Genomic DNA, 18696 nt, shown 5'->3' with positions numbered 1-18696 from the left:
TTACATAATTTAATTCCACATACTGATATGCTAAATGTTTTAAGTGTTGTACGTGCATACACATTTTTTTAATTAGATTTTTCTCTTAAGGCTATATTTCTCTTCTTTTGATGAGAATAATTATAGTACATTCTTGCGTGGCAGGTTATAATTTTCTTTGTGCATACTTTTAGTTGTTTGCAAATGCACCAAACGTAATATTTTTGATTTAATACATAAAGGGTTAGAATGTTCCCCATGTCCAACATTATGTATTATTCAAACTGACCTCTTTTGTAACACGGTTTGTGAATAAAGTGCACTTTTGTAGTTGTTTCCCCATATTTCATTTAATTTTGTCAATTGCCTTTGTTAGATCCATATACGCTGTAGCAGCACAGTTTAACATACAGTATATTGCATTGGTAAACTCGTCCGTTATTTCGATTAATGCCATTGATGTTGAAATGTTGACTCTGTATCCCTGTTGGTTGTCTGCAAGTGTTCCACTTTTATTCATTAATTTTTCATTAATTTTAGAAAAGTGTGAAAGTAAGGAAACAGGTCTATAGTTTGTAAACTGTTTTTTGTCTCGAGTCTTATAAATTGGTACCACTTTTGCTATTTTCATTGTGTTTTCCTGTTAGAAATAAATGATAGGATACTGATACACATTAAAAGTTCTGAAATATCTTACCTTTTTATAGTTTTCATATCAATTACATTACAATCAGTTGAGGTTTTGGATATACATTTAGAGATATTCACAATTTTGATAATTTCCTATTTTGTCGTGTCCGTGAGAAACATTGAGTTGGGATTTCTGTCTATAGTGTCATTCAAGTCCTCAACTGTTCCGGGATCTGGAATCCTTTCCTCAAAATTTGGTCCAATATTCTTTACGTAGTTATTAGGGGTGGCTGTAAAACCCCAAATAGAGATAATGATTGTCACACTTGACACTGCAATACCGTTTTACAAAAGCTAAACTTTAGCCATTCACTTCTCAGTAAATATATATAATAGTATATATTTCATTGAGTGTGACTGAAGTAATAATGAAAGTCTAAATGTACTTCCTCTCACATCTTGATGGTTTCTTTCATCTTTTAAATATGTTTATACTGAATTAACAATTTGTTATTAAAAGTATTGGCCAATACTATTGCCATTGCCTTATTCTTCTTTTTAAATGGCAAAAGAGTTCAGTGTTCTTACCTCCAACAAGGACAAAGCAAATGTTTTTAGACAAGTGTTGTTTGGTGGGCAGAATTACACAAAAACTACAGCACAGATTTACAACAAACATTGGGTAGGTGCAGCAAGATCCAAATCAATGTTTATTGGAGAAAAATGTGGCCCATAAAAGTTTTCTGATAGTGCCTATTTTTGTCAACCAAACTGTCAACCCCCATAATGCAAACAGTTAATTAGTTTACTAAACACTCTGACACGCATCTAATACACAAGGCTATGTAAATTACATACTACACATTATTTTGTGGAGCTGGTTAGGTAGCAAGGAGGAATTATTAGTATTACATTTGGGTCGGGGGCTATATAAAGGTGAGGCTTAAGTTAAAGAAACAAATATTTAATTTGGTGAGAATAGAGACAATCCTGGAATATGATCACCGTGCGACCCCCGATATATAAGACGGCGGACATAACTTCCACCTCCAGGTCACAGAAGTTTGGCCTTGGGAGATCTGCAGTTTACTGTAGAACGTGCAAGAGTAGAATGCCATCTAGTGGTTGTTCTAACCTGTTCAATAGAGTTGGGTTCAGGTATACTTCGCATAAAATCTTCAATTGCTATCTCAGCGATTGTCTTGTCCTTTGCACGGGCTCGGTTTAGCAGTTCTTCACAGTGCTCTTCTTGTATTGCCAAGCAAACCTCTGCTAGGGTGAGTCGCATGCGCAGCAGTGTCCATTTGGGTGACAATAAAACTCCACAACTCTGGCAAAAAAAGTCCACATGACAAACAGAAAACACAACAGAAAGAGTGCACACAGCAAAGGTCATGAATAAATATGAGAGCTACACACTTTGTATGCTAATCAGTAGCATGTATATAGCGAACCAATTAGTATTGAGTGAACACATCTGGAGCCTTATTGTACACAGAGTGTCAAGCATACTTAATTTTTGTATACTTATATTTATACTATATATTTTTTACTTTATTATTGGCATGGAAAATTGTAACATTAGTTAGAGGCAGTTAAGCTGACTGCTTGATTTTATGTGAATTGATACCTAGTAGGCTACTAATGATGGAAATCGGTCAGTAGCTTTAAAAGTACTGAATTTGATATTTATCCCTAATATGGTACAAGCAAATTATAAGTGCAGCGCATATGTGCACCACTGGTAATGGTAAGGTTTTAGTTAATTTCGAACATGCATTCAAGGTTACAATTTCAACTTGTCTGAAAAAGGAGTATAGAAGCAGAGCTTCTTTACCTCGTTCCTTCTCAGTTTAAATTAAAGGGTTGACTTCAACAAATACTTTGGCCACTAAAGAATGGAGGCCAAGGTAGCAGCACCCTCTGCTGAGAGCACAGCGTTATCACCATGCCTCTCAGACAGCTGAGTCCACACAGAACAGGGATTTCATCAGAAACCCAATTCTACTAGGATCTAGCAGGGTTGAGGGTTGTTCATTCAATCATTTTTTTTATGATTCTATCAACATGTAAATCAAAGAAGCAACCGGTGTTCTGCTTGGCCATCCTTGCTTCTCAAGCTCTCGCACATCCTCATAAATATTGTATAGTGTCTGCCAAATAATTCGATTCTATCATCTATCTGGCGTTGACACAACGATACAGCAATGAAAGCTCTATCTGCTTCTTTTAGAATATTGCTAAATTTGTGATATGTGACATAATGAAAACATATGCCTTTTCTTAGGTCCAATTTCCTCTTGATATTGTTTGACACAGCACAGGATTCAACAATTTATTGGCTACTTTATGCAGCTTATTGGATAATTAAGTGGGCAGTCAAAAACAGCCTCTATCTGTTGGTTCCTCTCTCTTTTCAACCAAATCTTACCTCTCACAAATGAATAAAAAGGTTACTGGCATTAAAATGAGTAGAAATGTAAAACAGAAAATTAATACTTAAGACTCTTGAAATAAATTCTAATTAACTTGGGTGTGAAATATGTGCGGTTGACTTACCTCCTCTTCCAGGTGGAGGTAGTTATGAGCATTCAGTACCACACGTTCTTGATCTGAGATGGCTAACTGCATGCAGGAAAGTCCATCAAGCAAGAAGCGCTGCTTTTCTTTGTTGTCTGTAGCCATGTCAGCCAGGAATCTTCAGAAGGATGATGATGGTAAGGGGTTTGTCAGGGGAACACAATATGTAAAAGGGTGAAAGACGTTTGGGAAAAGGTTATGGGTGTAAGCAAACCTCTAACAATTGTTTTACTTTGACTTTTTATGCATTATCATTTGAAGGTTTACAGTGGGGGAATAATTACAGTATTTGATCCGGATTATGTCTTCTCACAGAGGAGAGACAGATAAAACAAGAAAACAAAACTACAAAATGATTTGATAACAATAAATATTGATTGACTAAAATAAGCATTTGATCCTTATCTGGGTCTTATCTGACAAGATCACATTCTCAGAAACCTTCTCTAAATCATTCAGGTGTTCAGTGGACAGATTCAGGCAGGCATGTCCGTGCGCTTTCTTGAGCAGAGGGACCAGGCGGGCACCTCAGTATCTAATGAATTTCAGCAAAGTGTGTTACCAATGGCTTTCTTTGTGACTGCGGTCAATTATTGTTGTCAAAATTATCGCTGTTAAAATTATCAACAAGCTTTGATAATGTTATCCCTCATCATTACCATTTTTACCCCACAATGTGAGATTGTACATGGAGCTCTAGAGTGAGGGCAGTTGACTATTTTCATCCATTTTCAAATTGTGATGGTCTCTATCAGCTTCTTGCTGGAGCGACAAGACTTCAGAGGCAAAAAAAGAAAATGAATCGGACCACATGGATCTAATTTTCTGCTGGATGGTAGTGGATGAAATACTTATTTCTTTCAACCAAATACAACTTTTTTTTTTTAACCTTTATTAAATGTTTTAGATTATGTCTGTCTCTGGTAAACTAAATGTAAATGATAAATGGGTTATACTTGTATAGCGCTTTTCTACCTTCAAGATACTCAAAGCGCTTTGACAGTATTTCCACATTCACCCATTCACACACACATTCACACACTGATGGCGGGAGCTGCCATGCAAGGCGCTAACCAGCACCCATCAGGAGCAAGGGTGAAGTGTCTTGCCCAAGGACACAACGGACGTGACTAGGATGGTAGAAGGTGGGGATTGAACCCCAGTAACCAGCAACCCTCCGATTGCTGGACGGCCACTCTACCAACTTCGCCAATGTACAATAATTGGTTAATGTCTTTGTCAAGGGGTAAACATTCAAACAAAATCAGTAAGAGTTCTAATAATTAGTTGCCCCACTGTACATATACACGCAAATTAACCAGTGCATATAATAACAAATAACGATGTAATATTATGGAGAATAAATGCAGCCAATATAATATTTTGCAAACAAATTGTGCTAAATTTGGAAACCGATACAGTTGTCCCTCAACTTATGTGCTTCAATGCTTCTGTGACAGAGCTCCTAACTCAAAACATTTGTATCTCAAATAACTCAATTTAATCGGTGCTTGCCCCTCTAAATCACCACAATTTTAACATGTAACATGCTTTTTAAAAAGGAAAAATAAACTTTTAGATAATAAAAAAATATTGTATAGAAAACAATACGGTAGATCGTCTAACAACTACTTTAGCTTTATGAAGTGATGTATTAATAATTTACAGCAATTACCTTGGAAAGTGAAATTTTACAGTAAGCTTCTTCCCATCAAATACACAATCAGCAGCTTCTCAACATTTTTAGGCATAGTGTACATGTCACCAGTTTAGATATTGTTTTATCGTCCTTGGTTTTTTATTTTACTCATTTTGCTTCAGTCAGCTAGTGCGGACTAGCAGTGGTACGCTCAAATTAGTTTGCCAAGTTGGCTACACACGGTCATGTTTTTGGATGATTTCTTTCTTTAATTCAATGAACATCATCCACTTCTTCTCAGCACTGTTTTTCATACTAACTTCCTTCCTTACCATTGTTGGAAAAACAACGTTATGTTGTTTTTTTAGCTATAGACTAATGGTAGCGAGTAAGACGAGATGTTGTGGTTGGATTTTACGGGGTTCACTGTGGCATTCCCTACGGCAACTAAAGCAAAATATACTTGTATTTCAAATATTTAATTGCACCTTAAAGCATTCACAATTAGCCAAGAGACAGCTCCTATCTCAAAATACTCTTAAGTTGGGACATGGTAAAGTTGAGGTACCGCTGCAAAATAAAACATAGCTCCATCTTGATACAGGTATACGCAATGCATTTTTACGTGCATCTATTGTAAGTCTTTGCAATTCATTTTGATCTGCGTATACGAGTCATTGCGTCAATACCATACACAATCTGGAGTAACTTTACCCTCACTCACCTCAGACCATACATGCACTCTTCATTGCTCTTTGCAGCATGCTCCATGTAGGTAAGTTGAGCAAAAACCCTTGCACATTGTTTAAGTGTCTCGCAAGCAGTTATCAGCATATGAACTTCCACTGTGCAATGTACATCTCCAGGATCATTGCCAGAAATGGCGCGTATACACTCAATGGCACCCCTGTAACACAGCACAAATGACATTATCAGATGTATTAGCTGATGTCATCGCATTGTAGATCTCTACAACACAGTTTTAGAACTGCAGCCCCTTTAAAAAGATGGGCATATGTAATTGCAATGAATAGATGGATATTAGAAATTTTATTTCAAAAGGGCAACTGAACTACTTAGCAGGCTGCATAAGGGAATTACCTCATTTCTAATGATGTAATTAAAAAGGTAATCCCTGGTACTCGGTTTATCCGTTGCTCCAGAACAATTTTTAGAGCCTCACAGCCTTGCTTTACAATTTGATCAATCTGTTTAAAAAAATATTGTGATTATGTGCAAACTTGGGAAAATTAAAGTCTAAAACTCTTAACTGTATGATATTTACCTTTCCTTGTGCATCTTTCTGTCTCTGACCTACTACAGCAGTGATCTTTGTGAGAGTGAATTTGTACCAGAAGTGCTCGTCCCCACCTAATGCTTGAGCCTTTTCCAGAAGATAAAGAGCCTGTGCATAGTTCTGTTCGTCACTAGCCAGAACAGCCACATTGAGGAAGATTCTTCCCATTACTGTCTTGTCTTCAAATTCCTAAAAAGCAATTTGATTAAACACAGGAAATGAACTTTACCACGTCGTCATCAGTCATCAACAAAAAAACAAACATTTCCAATATACTACTCACTGATGCTACCAACTGGGCTTCGGCTAGAAGCTGCCTGGCTCCTTGAAACAGCCCCATTCCCAGGCAGACCTCAGCTTTGTCTACCCAAATATCCAGACTGAACAAATTCCTCTTTTGTAGATTTGGTTCAGACATTTCATTCATTCCAGCTTTCTTTAAAAACACACAATTATAACCCTTTTTTCAGTTTATACTGTACAAAATTAAAAAGGCATATTTGACAATATGGGGAAAATACCAATACCTTCACTCAAATTTTTTCAAACTACATAAACATTCTTTAATTGTGGCAACAATAACAAGTACCTTTAACCTTATTTGGTATGTATGGGGTGGTGTGGAATGATTAATTTGTTTCAGACATGCTTTAACAAGTTACATTAATGAACATCAAATTGATACATTTGTGCAAATTGACATGTCTGAAAAGAGTAAAAAGCACAATTTATTTAATCCTACCCTTTCTCCATGTGTATTACGGATAATTAATTCACACCATTAGTTGTGCAGTATGAACGACAAGCAAATAATAAAAATTATGATTATAAATGCCTTATTGGTGATGATTAGTGGATGAAATGTGTATCTTTGTCAGCTCCTTCAAAGTGTTTGTGAGTTTCGTCTTTCGCTTCCTTGGAGTTTATAATGTCACATTTTTTAGACTTACGGTCATCACTGTTTCTGACTTTGTTGAATTTTATGTAACAATGAAGCAGATTTGTATTTTTTTTAAATTAAAAAGTAAACAAAAAAAACAGGCTCACCTGATTGCATGGGTTGCAGAGGCTTCTTCTCTCCCGTAAAAGAGTGATTGCTCTGTGGCACCTATAGTCATGGATATCATTTGCTGAAGATTAATGAGGCTACTTTTACAACAAAAACAATCCTTAGTTGTACAGCCCTTACATACCCAATTTGTTCTTGTTCTGGTAGTTTAATCAGATTCAAGAGATTATCGTGATACGGGGAATGTGTCTCCATGCCAAGCTGACTGCAGGTCCTCACTATTCTAATGGGGTAAGAAGAGAAGCAATGTGAAGGCCATGCATTATTGGATGTATTGTGAGCAACTAATAAATACAGCAAGTTTTACAAAATCATATCCCCTATGTTAATCTTGTTTCAGACATAACGTTTGCCTTTTGACACATATGTTCACCATTAATTCATATTCTATGACCTAGGCTGTTTAGGGTTACAGGTGAGCTGGAACCATCCTATCAGCTGATTTCAGGCGAGAGTTTGAGTGCACCCTGGAGGGGTTGCCAGTCAATCACAGGGTACCATTAAACCTATTCAAATACTATTTTGACAAACCACTAATGTGTCAGTATTTTTACCTGAGTCGATACAGGTCAGAGAGGCTCTTCCTCTCCAAAAGGTCACAAGCCAATGTCTCAGCTAGATGCAATATGGGCAGTGTCAGGTGACTGAGTGAAAGTGAGTGGAGCTCCGTTTCCAGTAGGTTAAGATAATACAAGCTCTGGTCCTAAAGCAAAGTACAAAACAAAAAAAAAATCAAAATACTTTGTATTGCTCCTGTCTGAATCACAAGATCACAAGCCATTTGCAGTGTACTTCTTAAGACCTAAATCGACATGAGAAAAGGTATAACAGCAGAAACATTTGTGCAGAAAGTAGCCTTACCTGCTTTGGAATGCTATGAATATTGATACATTGGGGGTTACAGTTGGTTTTGAACATGTAACGGACCTGATCAGGACAAGTGTATTTAACCCAATAATCCAGATTAGCAGTAAGTGTTGGATCCAATACAGTTTTGGGTTTCACTTCTGCGGGGGGCGGCTGGGCAAGCAGATGACACACAAAATAAAAAAGTGTTACTATAACAAGCACTTTAATGGAAACGATATTCTACAAATCAACCAAATAATAAAGAAAATTATTCATCTTTCACTTTTTTGCCTTTGCCCTTTTCTTTTTTTGTCACAGCAGTAGTAGGGGAATGACATGACTGAGTTTTTGCAAGCTCATTGGACGTCACACAAAAAACAGTCATTGACACCTGCAGAGAGAGAGAGAAAGAGAGAGAGTTTGCTTTTCAACTGCAAATTATATATATATATGTATATAGATAGATAGATAGATAGATAGATAGATAGATAGATAGATAGATAGATAGATAGATAGATAGATAGATAGATAGATAGATAGATAGATAGATAGATAGATAGATAGATAGATAGATAGATAGTACTTTCTTGATTCCTTCAGGAGAGTTCCCTCAGGAACATTTAAATTCCAGCAGCAGTGCACAGATTTGAGATAGAATTTAAAATAATTTAAAGAGTAAATAATCCGAGTTGTAGCAGAAGTCAGTGGTGTACAGGGTGAAGAGCAGAGGAGCCAGCATCGTTCCCTGCGGTGCTCCGGTGCTGCTGATCACAGTGTCAGGCGTGATGTCCTTCAGTCTGACGTACCGTGGCCTATCGGTGAGGTAGTTCGAAATCCAGGCAACAAGGTAAGGGTCCACTCACATTCTGTCCAGCTTGTCCTGGAGAAGGCGGGGCTGGATAGTATTAAAGGCACTTAAAAAGTCCAGGAACAGGATCCTCACAGTGCCATTTCCCTTATCCAGGTGTGAATGGGCTCGGTGCAGCAGGTAAAGTATAGCATCCTCCACACCAACGCCTGCCCACTACGCAAACTACAGGCTGTCCTGGACATGTTGCACCTGTGGTCTGAGGAGGCTGAGAAAGAGATGCTCCATTGTCTTCATTAGATAAGAGGTGAGCGCCACTGGTCTGTAGTCGTTCAGCTCACTGGGGCAGTTATTTTTGGGAACTGGAACGATGCCTGACGTCTTCCAGAGGGTGGGTACTCTCCCCAGCTGCAGGCTGAGGTTTAAGATCCGCCGGAGTGGTTCACCCAGTTCTGCAGCACAGGTCTTCAGGGGTCGGGGAACACCTTGTCGGTGCCTGCTGCTTTCCTAGGGTGTAGCTTCCTCAGTTGACCTCTGACCTGGTCCACAGAGATGACTAATGTCTGCATAGAGGGGATGGAGGAGGAGGAGGAAGGGGTGCTGCCATGGCTGCGGGGGAGGTGTGCTGAAGGGAGAATAAGAAGGGGTGGCTGCGATGAGGGATGGGGAGGACACAGGCTGGTTGAACCGGTTGAAGAAGTTCTCATTGGCCCTCTCTATTGTCCCCCCTATTGCTCTGGTCTTTGTCTTGTGGCTTGTGATGGTTTTCACACCTTCCCAGACCTCCCTCATGTTTTTCTGCTGCAGCTTCTGTTCCAACTTCTTCCTGTAGCTGTCCTTAGCCTCCCTCGCGTGTCATTTCACCTCCCACTGTGCTGCTCTCATTGCCTCCCTGTCCCCACTCTTGAAGGCAGCTTTCTTCTTGTTGAGGACAGCTTTAACCTCCTGTGTTACCCAGGGTTTGTTATGAGGGTAGCACCGAACAGTCTTAGCAGGGCAGGTCACGTCTACGCAGAAGTTGAGGTAATCTGTGAGACAGTGAGTCAGCCCATTAATGTCCTCACCATGTGGAAGCAGCACATCCCAGTTTGTGGTGTTGTAGCAGTCCCTGAGGGCATCTTCCATTTCAGGGGACCACCACCTCACAGAGAAAGTTTTAACAGGCTGTCTTTGGACCAGGGGGATGTATTTTGGCTGCAAATGAACAAGATTGTGGTCAGACTTCCCTAGTGGGGGGAGGGGTGTGACCTTGTATGTATCCCTGACATTAGCACACAGCAGGTCGATTGTCCTGTTGTTTCTCGTGGCACATTGCACAGCCTGGTAAAAAGCAGCCAATGTTGAGTCCAAAGTAGCATGATTAAAGTCCCCAGAAATGATGAAAGATGCCTCAGGATGTTGTGTCTCTAGCCTTGATGTGATAGAGTGCACCATCTCACATGCATTGGCTGCATCTGCCCTCGGGGTAATGTAAACACAGAGGGAGATCTCGTGGCTGAACTCCCTCGGCAGATAGTATGGCCGGAGGCTAACAGCTAGTAGCTCCAGGTCCCAGCAGCACAAGACTGTCTTTACGGAGATATGTCCCGGGTTACACCAGCGGTTGTTAATGTATATGATGAGCCCCCCACCTTTGCTTTTCCCACATCCTTTAGTGTCTCTGTCAGCTCTCACTGCGGTGAATCCCTGCAGGTCCACGTTAACATCCGGTACGAGGTGGTTTAGCCACGTCTCCATGAAGATAAACAGGCTGCTCTCTCGATACGCACGCAGTTTTTTTAGTCCATGAAGCTCGTCGATCTTGTTTGGCAATGGGTTCACATTCCCCATGATGGCGGAAGGAATGGATGGTTTGTAGCGCCGTCGATTTTTCTCTCGCTTAACCTTTATTTAGCTTAGCCCCCGCTTTGCAGCAACCAGGATTCTTCCTCAGCTATGCTGGAATGGGGTATCGTAAGCCAGCACGCCCAACTGTTTTCAGGGTGAGCAGCTCCTCTCTCGAAAAAGAAAGAAAGCTGGCTCCTGGTCTTTTAAAACAGCCAAAAGTATCCATTGGATATGTACAGGGATTCACTATGTCTTCATGGAAAACATTAAAAAAAAATAGGAAAAGTCGGAGAAAGATAACTTTAAAAGAGCTAGAACTGCAGAGCTACTGGAGATGCAGCCGCCTTCCACAGCGCAAGGTAAACATATCTGTGTGTGTGTGTGTGTAAGAATATACATACAAACCTCAAAACCAGTGAAGTTAACACATTGTGTAATTCGTAAATAAAAACAGAATACAATGATTTGCAAATCCTTTTCAACTTATATTGAATTGAATAGACTCCAAAGACAAGATATTTAATGTTTGAACTGAGAAACTGATTTTTTTTTTGCAAATAATCATTAACCCGGAATTTAATGGCAGCAACACATTGCAAAAAAGTTGGCACAAGGGCATTTTTACCACTGTGTTACATAGCCTTTCCTTTTAACAACACTCAGTAAATGTTTGGGAACTGAGGAGACCAATTTTTGAAGCTTTTCAGGTGGAATTATTTCCCATTCTTGCTTGATGTGAAGCTTAAGTTGTTCAACAGTCCAGGGTCTCCATTAAGGTATTTTAGGCTTCATAATGTGCCACACATTTTCAATGGGAGACAGGTCTGGACTACAGGCAGGTCAGTCTTGTACCCACACTCTTTTACTATGAAGCCACGCTGTTGTAACACGTGGCTTGGCATTGTCTTGCTGAAATTAGTAGGGGTGTACATGATACCATTGCTTGGATGGCAAAATATGTTGTCCAAAACCTATATATACCTTTCAGCATTAATGGTGCCTTCACAAATGTGTAAGTTACCCATGCCTTGGGCACTAATACACCCCCATACCATCACAGAGGCTGGCTTTTGAACTTTGCGCCTATAACAGTCCGGATGGCTCTTTTCCTCTTTGGTCCGGAAGACATGACGTCCAGTTTCCAAAAACAATTTGAAATGTGGACTCGTCAGACCACAGAACACTTTTCCACTTTGCATCAGTCCATCTTAGATGAGCTCGAGCCCAGCAAAGCCGGCGGCGTTCATGGGTGTTGTTGATAAATGTCTTTGGCTTTGCATAGTATAGTTTTAACTTGCACTTACAGATGTAGCGACAAACTATAGTTACTGACAGTGGTTTTCTGAAGTGTTCTTGAGCCCATGTGATGTTATCCTTTACACACTGATGTCGGTTTTTGATGCAGTACCGCCTGAGTGATCAAAGGTCACTGGCAATTAATGTCGGTTTTCGGCCTTGCAGTGATTTCTCCAGATTCTCTGAACCTTTTGATGACATTACGGACCGCAGATCAGTGGTCCCCAACCAGCGGGCCGCAGCCCGGTACCGGTCCGTGGATCGATTGGTACCAGGCCGCTGGTAAATTTTTTTATTTTTTATTATTATTTATTAAATCAACATAAAAAACACAAGATACACTTACAATTAGTGCACCAACCCAAAAAACCTCCCTCCCCTATTTACACTCACACTCATTCGCACAAAAGAGTTGTTTCTTTCTGTTATTAATATTTCTGGTTCCTACATTATATATCAATATACAAACGTACAGTCTGCAGGGACACAGTCCGTGACACATGATTGTATTTCTTTATGACAAAAAAAAAATAAAAACAATTAAACCCCCCCCGGTCTGTGGGACAAATCTTCAAACGTTGACCGGTCCGCAGCTACAAAAAGGTTGGGGACCACTGCCGTAGATGGTGAAATTCTTAAATTCCTTACAATAGCTCGTTAAGAAATGTTGTTCTTAAACTGTTTGACACTTTGCTCACACATTTGTTCAAAAAGTTGTGACCCTCGCCCCATCCTTGTTTGTGAATGACTGAGCATTTCATGGAAGCTGCGTTTGTACCCAATCATGACACCCACCTGTTCACAATTAGCCTGTTCACCTGTGGGATTTTCCAAATAAGTGTTTGATGAGAATTGATGAGGAGTGGTAGTTGGAGGTACTGCTGAAAGACACTGTGCTGAAAAGCAAAATACTTTGCACCGTTGGATAAGAAAAGACACTGTGCTGAAAAGCAAAAGACTTTGCACCATTGGATAAAAATAAAACAGTGTTATATCCTGAATTCTTGGCAGTCTGTGGTGGTCTGAAGAACCCACTAGAGGGCAACCTCTACATTCACATTTACAATATAATGTACTCTGGATCTTGATGTTTATTTTTTTAATGATACATATTATAACCTTGTGTCTATGAGTTATATTCCTTAATGTTAATATCCATGGAATACTTTAACTTTATTTAAAATTTAGGAGCTTTATAAAAGTTACTCACCTTCCATATTTGGAGTACAAAGTCGTAAGCTCTAAGTAGGTTAAACTGGTGCTCGGGTGAATTCCTGTCTGCCATGACAGCAAGCAGAGTGTGTGCTTGTACCAAGCTGTCAAGGCGTTGGACCTCCCTTAGAGTAGATACACTTTGTGTGAATGACAACCCTTGGACAACAGCCAGAGTCTCACATTTCACTGAGCTCCCATCCATTTCCTGACACTCGTCCTCTAGACACAAAAATGACAAAATATCACAAATTTGCATAATTACAGTATTCAGTTATGTTTTAACACATATTTAGTTTTGTTAAATCACCTTCATTTATTTAGTTTTGTATAAATCAATTAGCATATGCCACAAAACAAATCAATTATCACATGTTATTGTCTATCCTGTGTATTATTGTTAATATTCTGAATGTAATATTTGGACTGCACAAAATAATCTGTCTGATATTGTATATAATCGTTGCCCTTTGAAGAATGTCTGAAATGAAAGAGCAAGTGAAAGATTAAAAATACCCAGAAATTGTCATAAAAAGTATCACTGTGTTGTTTGAAAGTAGATGAACTACAAAGTCAGAAAGGTCTGATGCGTCAGATTTAAGGAATGGTACTGGAGAAAGTGGAAGGAGGTATAAGGATCATGCATCTTCTAATATAGTTTTGCAGAGACTCAAAAGTAAGTATAAGTATATTGATTTACAAAGACCTCTATGGCATATTGTATTTGGGATTTAGACTGCAGAGAATCAAAGTTGACAAAAAAGTATTCATTAAGAGAGCTGCAGCAGTTATTATTCGGATGACCTAAAACCATTAAACTTTCTAAAAACAGCTCAATCTTTGCAAACATTCCTATCACATTATTAGACCAAAAAGCCACAGATGTATATTTGACATCTACTCTTGACATCAAGCATATATCAAGTGTAACGGAGACGAGCTACTATGGGTATGTGCGAGTGTACGTTGGTAAACCTTACTCACTGACAAGGGGTGTCCCGAACTTCCACTTCCCATACGATACCAATATTAGAGCCTTGCTTATTGGCCAATACTGATATAGATCTGATTCAATATCAGCACGAATCATACATACGTGTATTATTTTGTAGTTTGGTATGTTAAAGAAGGCTTGATCAAGTGAAATTGCTAGAACAGAGAACAACTGTACATATGAAAAACACTAACCTATGTAGTATTGATGTTCTAGACTGGACTTACACTGTATCTAAGTTGAAGTGTAGTTGTAATTGGTATTTGGCGACATTTAGTGGCTACAATAATTTGTTAAATTAAGCTCATGACTTAGTAAGTAGAAAGATGTGAACATGTTTGTTACTGGATATATATTTATCACTGCTTTAGAGACTTTGTATCTGTAAGAAATAAGCTAAAACAATTATTAGTTTACATTGACAGTGTTTTAGACTGCGATATTGTTTAATTAAGGACACTTATTATGAAGGTCTAGCTTGTGTGCTATTGTGTGCTTAGCTGTTGTGGAGTTGATCACTTCTAGTAGCATATAGCCTACCATGTTTACCTTTTAAAGTTAAAGTTAACTAAAACACAAAAAAATACAAACTGCGTACGGTAAACGTTAAATTAAAATCACAGAAAAAACGAGATTGATAGCTGCGCTTTGATAAACTCACAGACTGGCGCCAGCTTGCTAGCTTAAATGCTGACATGAAAATAAGAGTCTTTAAGGTATTCCCCCATTAGGAGACAACATATCCCATTCTAAACTTATATAAACACACTGCTGAGCAATTAAGCTATTTAAGCTGTGCTCTCTTGGTGTCTCTTAGAGTGATCAATCTTTACTCATAGGAAAAGAGACAGAGGTGTTTTTACAGTGCGTTCAAGGACACAGCGCCCACCAGAAGTAATAAATAGTGATAAAATATATTATTTGTTGTATACTTTTCATTTAAATACATTTAAAGTGCTACAGAAAAACAATATTGAGAACAATAAAGGCTTAGCCATTAAAACACAAACTACCAAGAAAAAAACACTATTAATGAAGCATAAGAAACAAAACATGCAAAATAGTTGGTTTTCTAACAGTGTGTCTACTTATAATAGTTACGGGCATGTTCTAATAATATAATACAGATTCCAGTGTGTGTATAAGTACTTTTTGAGCACATTCAACTGTATCACGATTATAACAATAACCATGATCATTTTGGTCACAATAACCGTGACATAAAATGTACATATTGTTGCATTCCCAATTTGAATAAATGTAGATATTAACTGGCTGTCGAGCTTTGCACAAATAAACATGCTGAAGGACTGCTTGCATCAGAGATTTTAGATGCAAGCCGATGGAGTAAAGTGAATTATATTTATATAGCTCTTTTAGTGAAACCCATTATCTACATTTAAGCTGAATTTAAACCAGTGAGGGTGGCACTTGGAGTATGTATGGTAAAGTGTCTTGCCGAACAACACAAAGACAGTGACGGCTGCTCTACTAACTGAGCCACGCCACGCCACCCAATCCAATACTTGTTCTTTTTTTTTTTTAATATCGGGCCGATATCCAATATCAACATCGTAGCAGGACACCCCTATTGCTGACACATTAAAAGAGTTTGCATTGACAGTTTTGGCTTTTAAGTGGATTCCTCGGCTCTTGCACTCTAATTCGGCTGACTCAGTTCGAGCTTTGAGCAGAATGCTGGGGCTCAGCCAGGCCCGTTACATAAGGACCCACAAGAGTCCCTTTCCTTAAATGAAGACAGACACCTGAAAAAGCCACAGCCTGATTAAATATGAAATACTTAATTTACCCAAATTCTACTTGACCCAAACTACACATGTAAGAAATTCAATGGTAGCAAGTGAAAGCGTTAAACAGAACTGCAACATAGTGGAGTGTTTCTAATACTAATGACCAATATTAGTTGTATGAGTACTTAGTCATTAGTATGGTGAGGAACATGTCTATGATATTGAACATTGTTAAAATAATAATCTCTGATCTCTTTCAAACATGAACACATTTGTTAAGGAATGCAGTTTTTGGAATTGAACAAATCACAAGTTTACACCTAAGGTTAAGGGAGGTGACCTCTTTATGGGTAACTTGGCATATGCCTTGAAAAGTCAATATGACTGCTGTACATCAATCAATCAATCAAAATGCATTCATATACTGTAGCCATAATCACAAGTGTTTTAAAGGGCATCACAAACTGGCAACGTCCCCTGATCTAAACCCATATTTATGTATTTTTTTATGACTGTCAAGTGATTATTTTTTAAAATTAAATCAATTACACTCTTAAACTGTGATTAATCATTAGTTATTTGCTTGCATAAATACAATTTGCTTTAGGAAACAAATGCAATGTTGTAGTCAGAATGTGACGTTTTCATGGCTGTAACTACCATTGAGGACATCGAGGTCATGTTGTCTGTATTTTTTTTAGGTCACAAAAGGCTGATGTTATGACTGACTTTTGCATCTAAAGATTCATTTGGGCCAGTTTCCACCAAATCAAAACCCACTTGGAGCCACAAAACCTATTTGATCACTATAATGAAGTGAACTATAATGAAGTTAAAGCTACATATACATGTCACTCTAGAACAGACCTGGGCAAATTAAGGCCCGGGGGCCACATGCGGCCCGTTAAACTTTTCAATCTGGCCCGCAGGACATTCCCAAATCATTTTTTTAGATGTTTAAGATGTACAGTGTAGCTGCCATTATGATGTGCAGTGATGTTTTCTAATGACCGTAAGTCAAGTCTTCAACTATACCAGGGGTCGGCAACCCAAAATGTTGAAAGAGCCATATTGGACCAAAAATACAAAAACAAATCTGTCTGGAGCCGCAAAAAATTTAAAGCCATATTACATGTGTCATGAGATATAAATTTAATTAAGAGGACTTAAAGGAAACTAAATGACCTCAAATATACCTACAAATGAGGCATAATGATGCAATATGTACATATCGCTAGCCTAAATAGCATGTTAGCATCAATTAGCTTGCAGTCATGCAGTGACCAAATATGCCTGATTAGCACTCCACACAAGTCAATAACATCAACAAAACTCACCTTTGTGCACTCATGCACAACGTTAAAAGTGTGGTGGACAAAATGAGACAGAAAAAGAAGTGGCATAAAACATGTCCTAGAAAGTCGGAGAAAGTTATACATGTAAACAAACTATACGGTGAGTTCAAGGACCGCCAAAATTAGTAGGACAAAACGGCGCTCGCCAAATACTCAAATCAGTGAAGCATGTTTAATATAAACAGTGTGATTTATAACAATTGGGGAGGTTTGTGTCATGTTTGTCCTCCTACAGAAACCATACTAAAACAAAAAAATAGATTTGTTTCCATCTTTTTCCATTCTTCATACATTTTTGAAAAATCTCCAGAGAGCCACTAGGGCGGCGCTAAAGATGCGGCTCTAGAGCCGCGGGTTGCCGACCCCCGAACTATACTAAGTATTTCAATGGTTGGAATCTGCACTTTTGCATGATATACTAGTTACTATGGTAATATAATTAGTTACTATGGTCATCTAATTAGTTACTATAGTCATCTAATTAGTTACTATGGTCATCTAATTAGTTATTATGGTAATCTAAGTCACAGCAGCTCAGACGAGGCACCAAGCAGTGTGGGTGGGGAGCGTTTCCACAGAGTGTCAGCCTGAAATGCGGGGTAACACTTTAGTATGGGGAACATATTCACCATTAATTAGTTGATTATTCAAGTAACAGACTTAATTTACAGTTATTTGGAGACTAGGGGAACATATGAGGGTTAAGGTTAGGGTTACTAATAAGCAATAATTCTGGGGTTATTGAGGGAAGACTCTTAGTTAATGGCTTACTGGTTGTATAATAAGGCCATGCAGAATAAGGCATGGATAAGTACTTATTAATGACTAATTAAGAGCCAATATGTTACTAATTTGCATGTTAATAAGCAACTAATTAATGGTGAATATGTTCCTAATACTAAAGTGTTACCATTATATGTTCCCCCTACTGTCCAAATAACTCTAAATTAAGTATTTGTTACTTAGAATATGCTCCCCATACTAAAGTGTTACCCATATAAGGGTTAGGGTTACTAATAAGCAATCATTCTGAGGTTATTGAGGGAAGACTCTTAGTTAATGGCTTACTGGTTGTATAATTAGGCCATGCAGAATAAGGTATGAATAAGTACTTAATACTGACTAATTAAGAGCCAATATATTACTAATTTGTATGTTAATAAGCAACTAATTAATGGTGAATATGTGTTCCCCATACTAAAGTGTTACCAAATGCGGTTGTCCGGGACAGACGCGGCAGGAGATTTTTACAACAAAGTTCTAAAGCTTAGTGATATATCAGATATATCAGATTGTAGGTGGGTTTTTTTTTTTACCCTTCGCGTTCATATTTTGTTGTGTTTGTTGCATTTTTGTTGATTGTAAAATATGTGGATGGAGAGGGGGTGTGACGTTCATATGTTGTCAATA

At 38.4% G+C, this 18696-nt stretch overlaps 1 protein-coding gene across 10 annotated transcripts in view; it reads right to left on the bottom strand.

Moving 5' to 3' along the window:
* LOC133657441 (cilia- and flagella-associated protein 46) overlaps positions 1-18696 on the bottom strand; it is a 105326-nt gene that overhangs the window by 45761 nt on the left and 40869 nt on the right. For 9 of the 10 annotated variants that reach the window (XM_062058771.1, XM_062058775.1, XM_062058779.1 and 6 more), the window contains 13 exons: positions 13185-13408; positions 12770-12865; positions 8327-8434; positions 8056-8214; positions 7749-7897; positions 7319-7417; positions 7173-7233; positions 6409-6561; positions 6114-6314; positions 5930-6036; positions 5553-5735; positions 3169-3307; positions 1745-1939 (listed from right to left, as the gene is read on the bottom strand). In XM_062058771.1, coding sequence (XP_061914755.1) covers positions 1745-1939; positions 3169-3307; positions 5553-5735; positions 5930-6036; positions 6114-6314; positions 6409-6561; positions 7173-7233; positions 7319-7417; positions 7749-7897; positions 8056-8214; positions 8327-8434; positions 12770-12865; positions 13185-13408 — 1874 coding nt within the window. The remainder of the gene's footprint in view (positions 1-1744; positions 1940-3168; positions 3308-5552; positions 5736-5929; positions 6037-6113; positions 6315-6408; positions 6562-7172; positions 7234-7318; positions 7418-7748; positions 7898-8055; positions 8215-8326; positions 8435-12769; positions 12866-13184; positions 13409-18696) is intronic. The other variant, XM_062058774.1, reaches the window with a different exon arrangement.

The sequence above is a fragment of the Entelurus aequoreus genome, linkage group LG09 (genome assembly GCF_033978785.1).
Source record: "Entelurus aequoreus isolate RoL-2023_Sb linkage group LG09, RoL_Eaeq_v1.1, whole genome shotgun sequence".
In the NCBI taxonomy this organism is placed as follows: Eukaryota; Metazoa; Chordata; class Actinopteri; order Syngnathiformes; family Syngnathidae; genus Entelurus; species Entelurus aequoreus.
The sequence above is the reverse complement of the archived record's forward strand: the minus strand, read 5'-3'. Positions and strand labels throughout refer to the sequence as shown.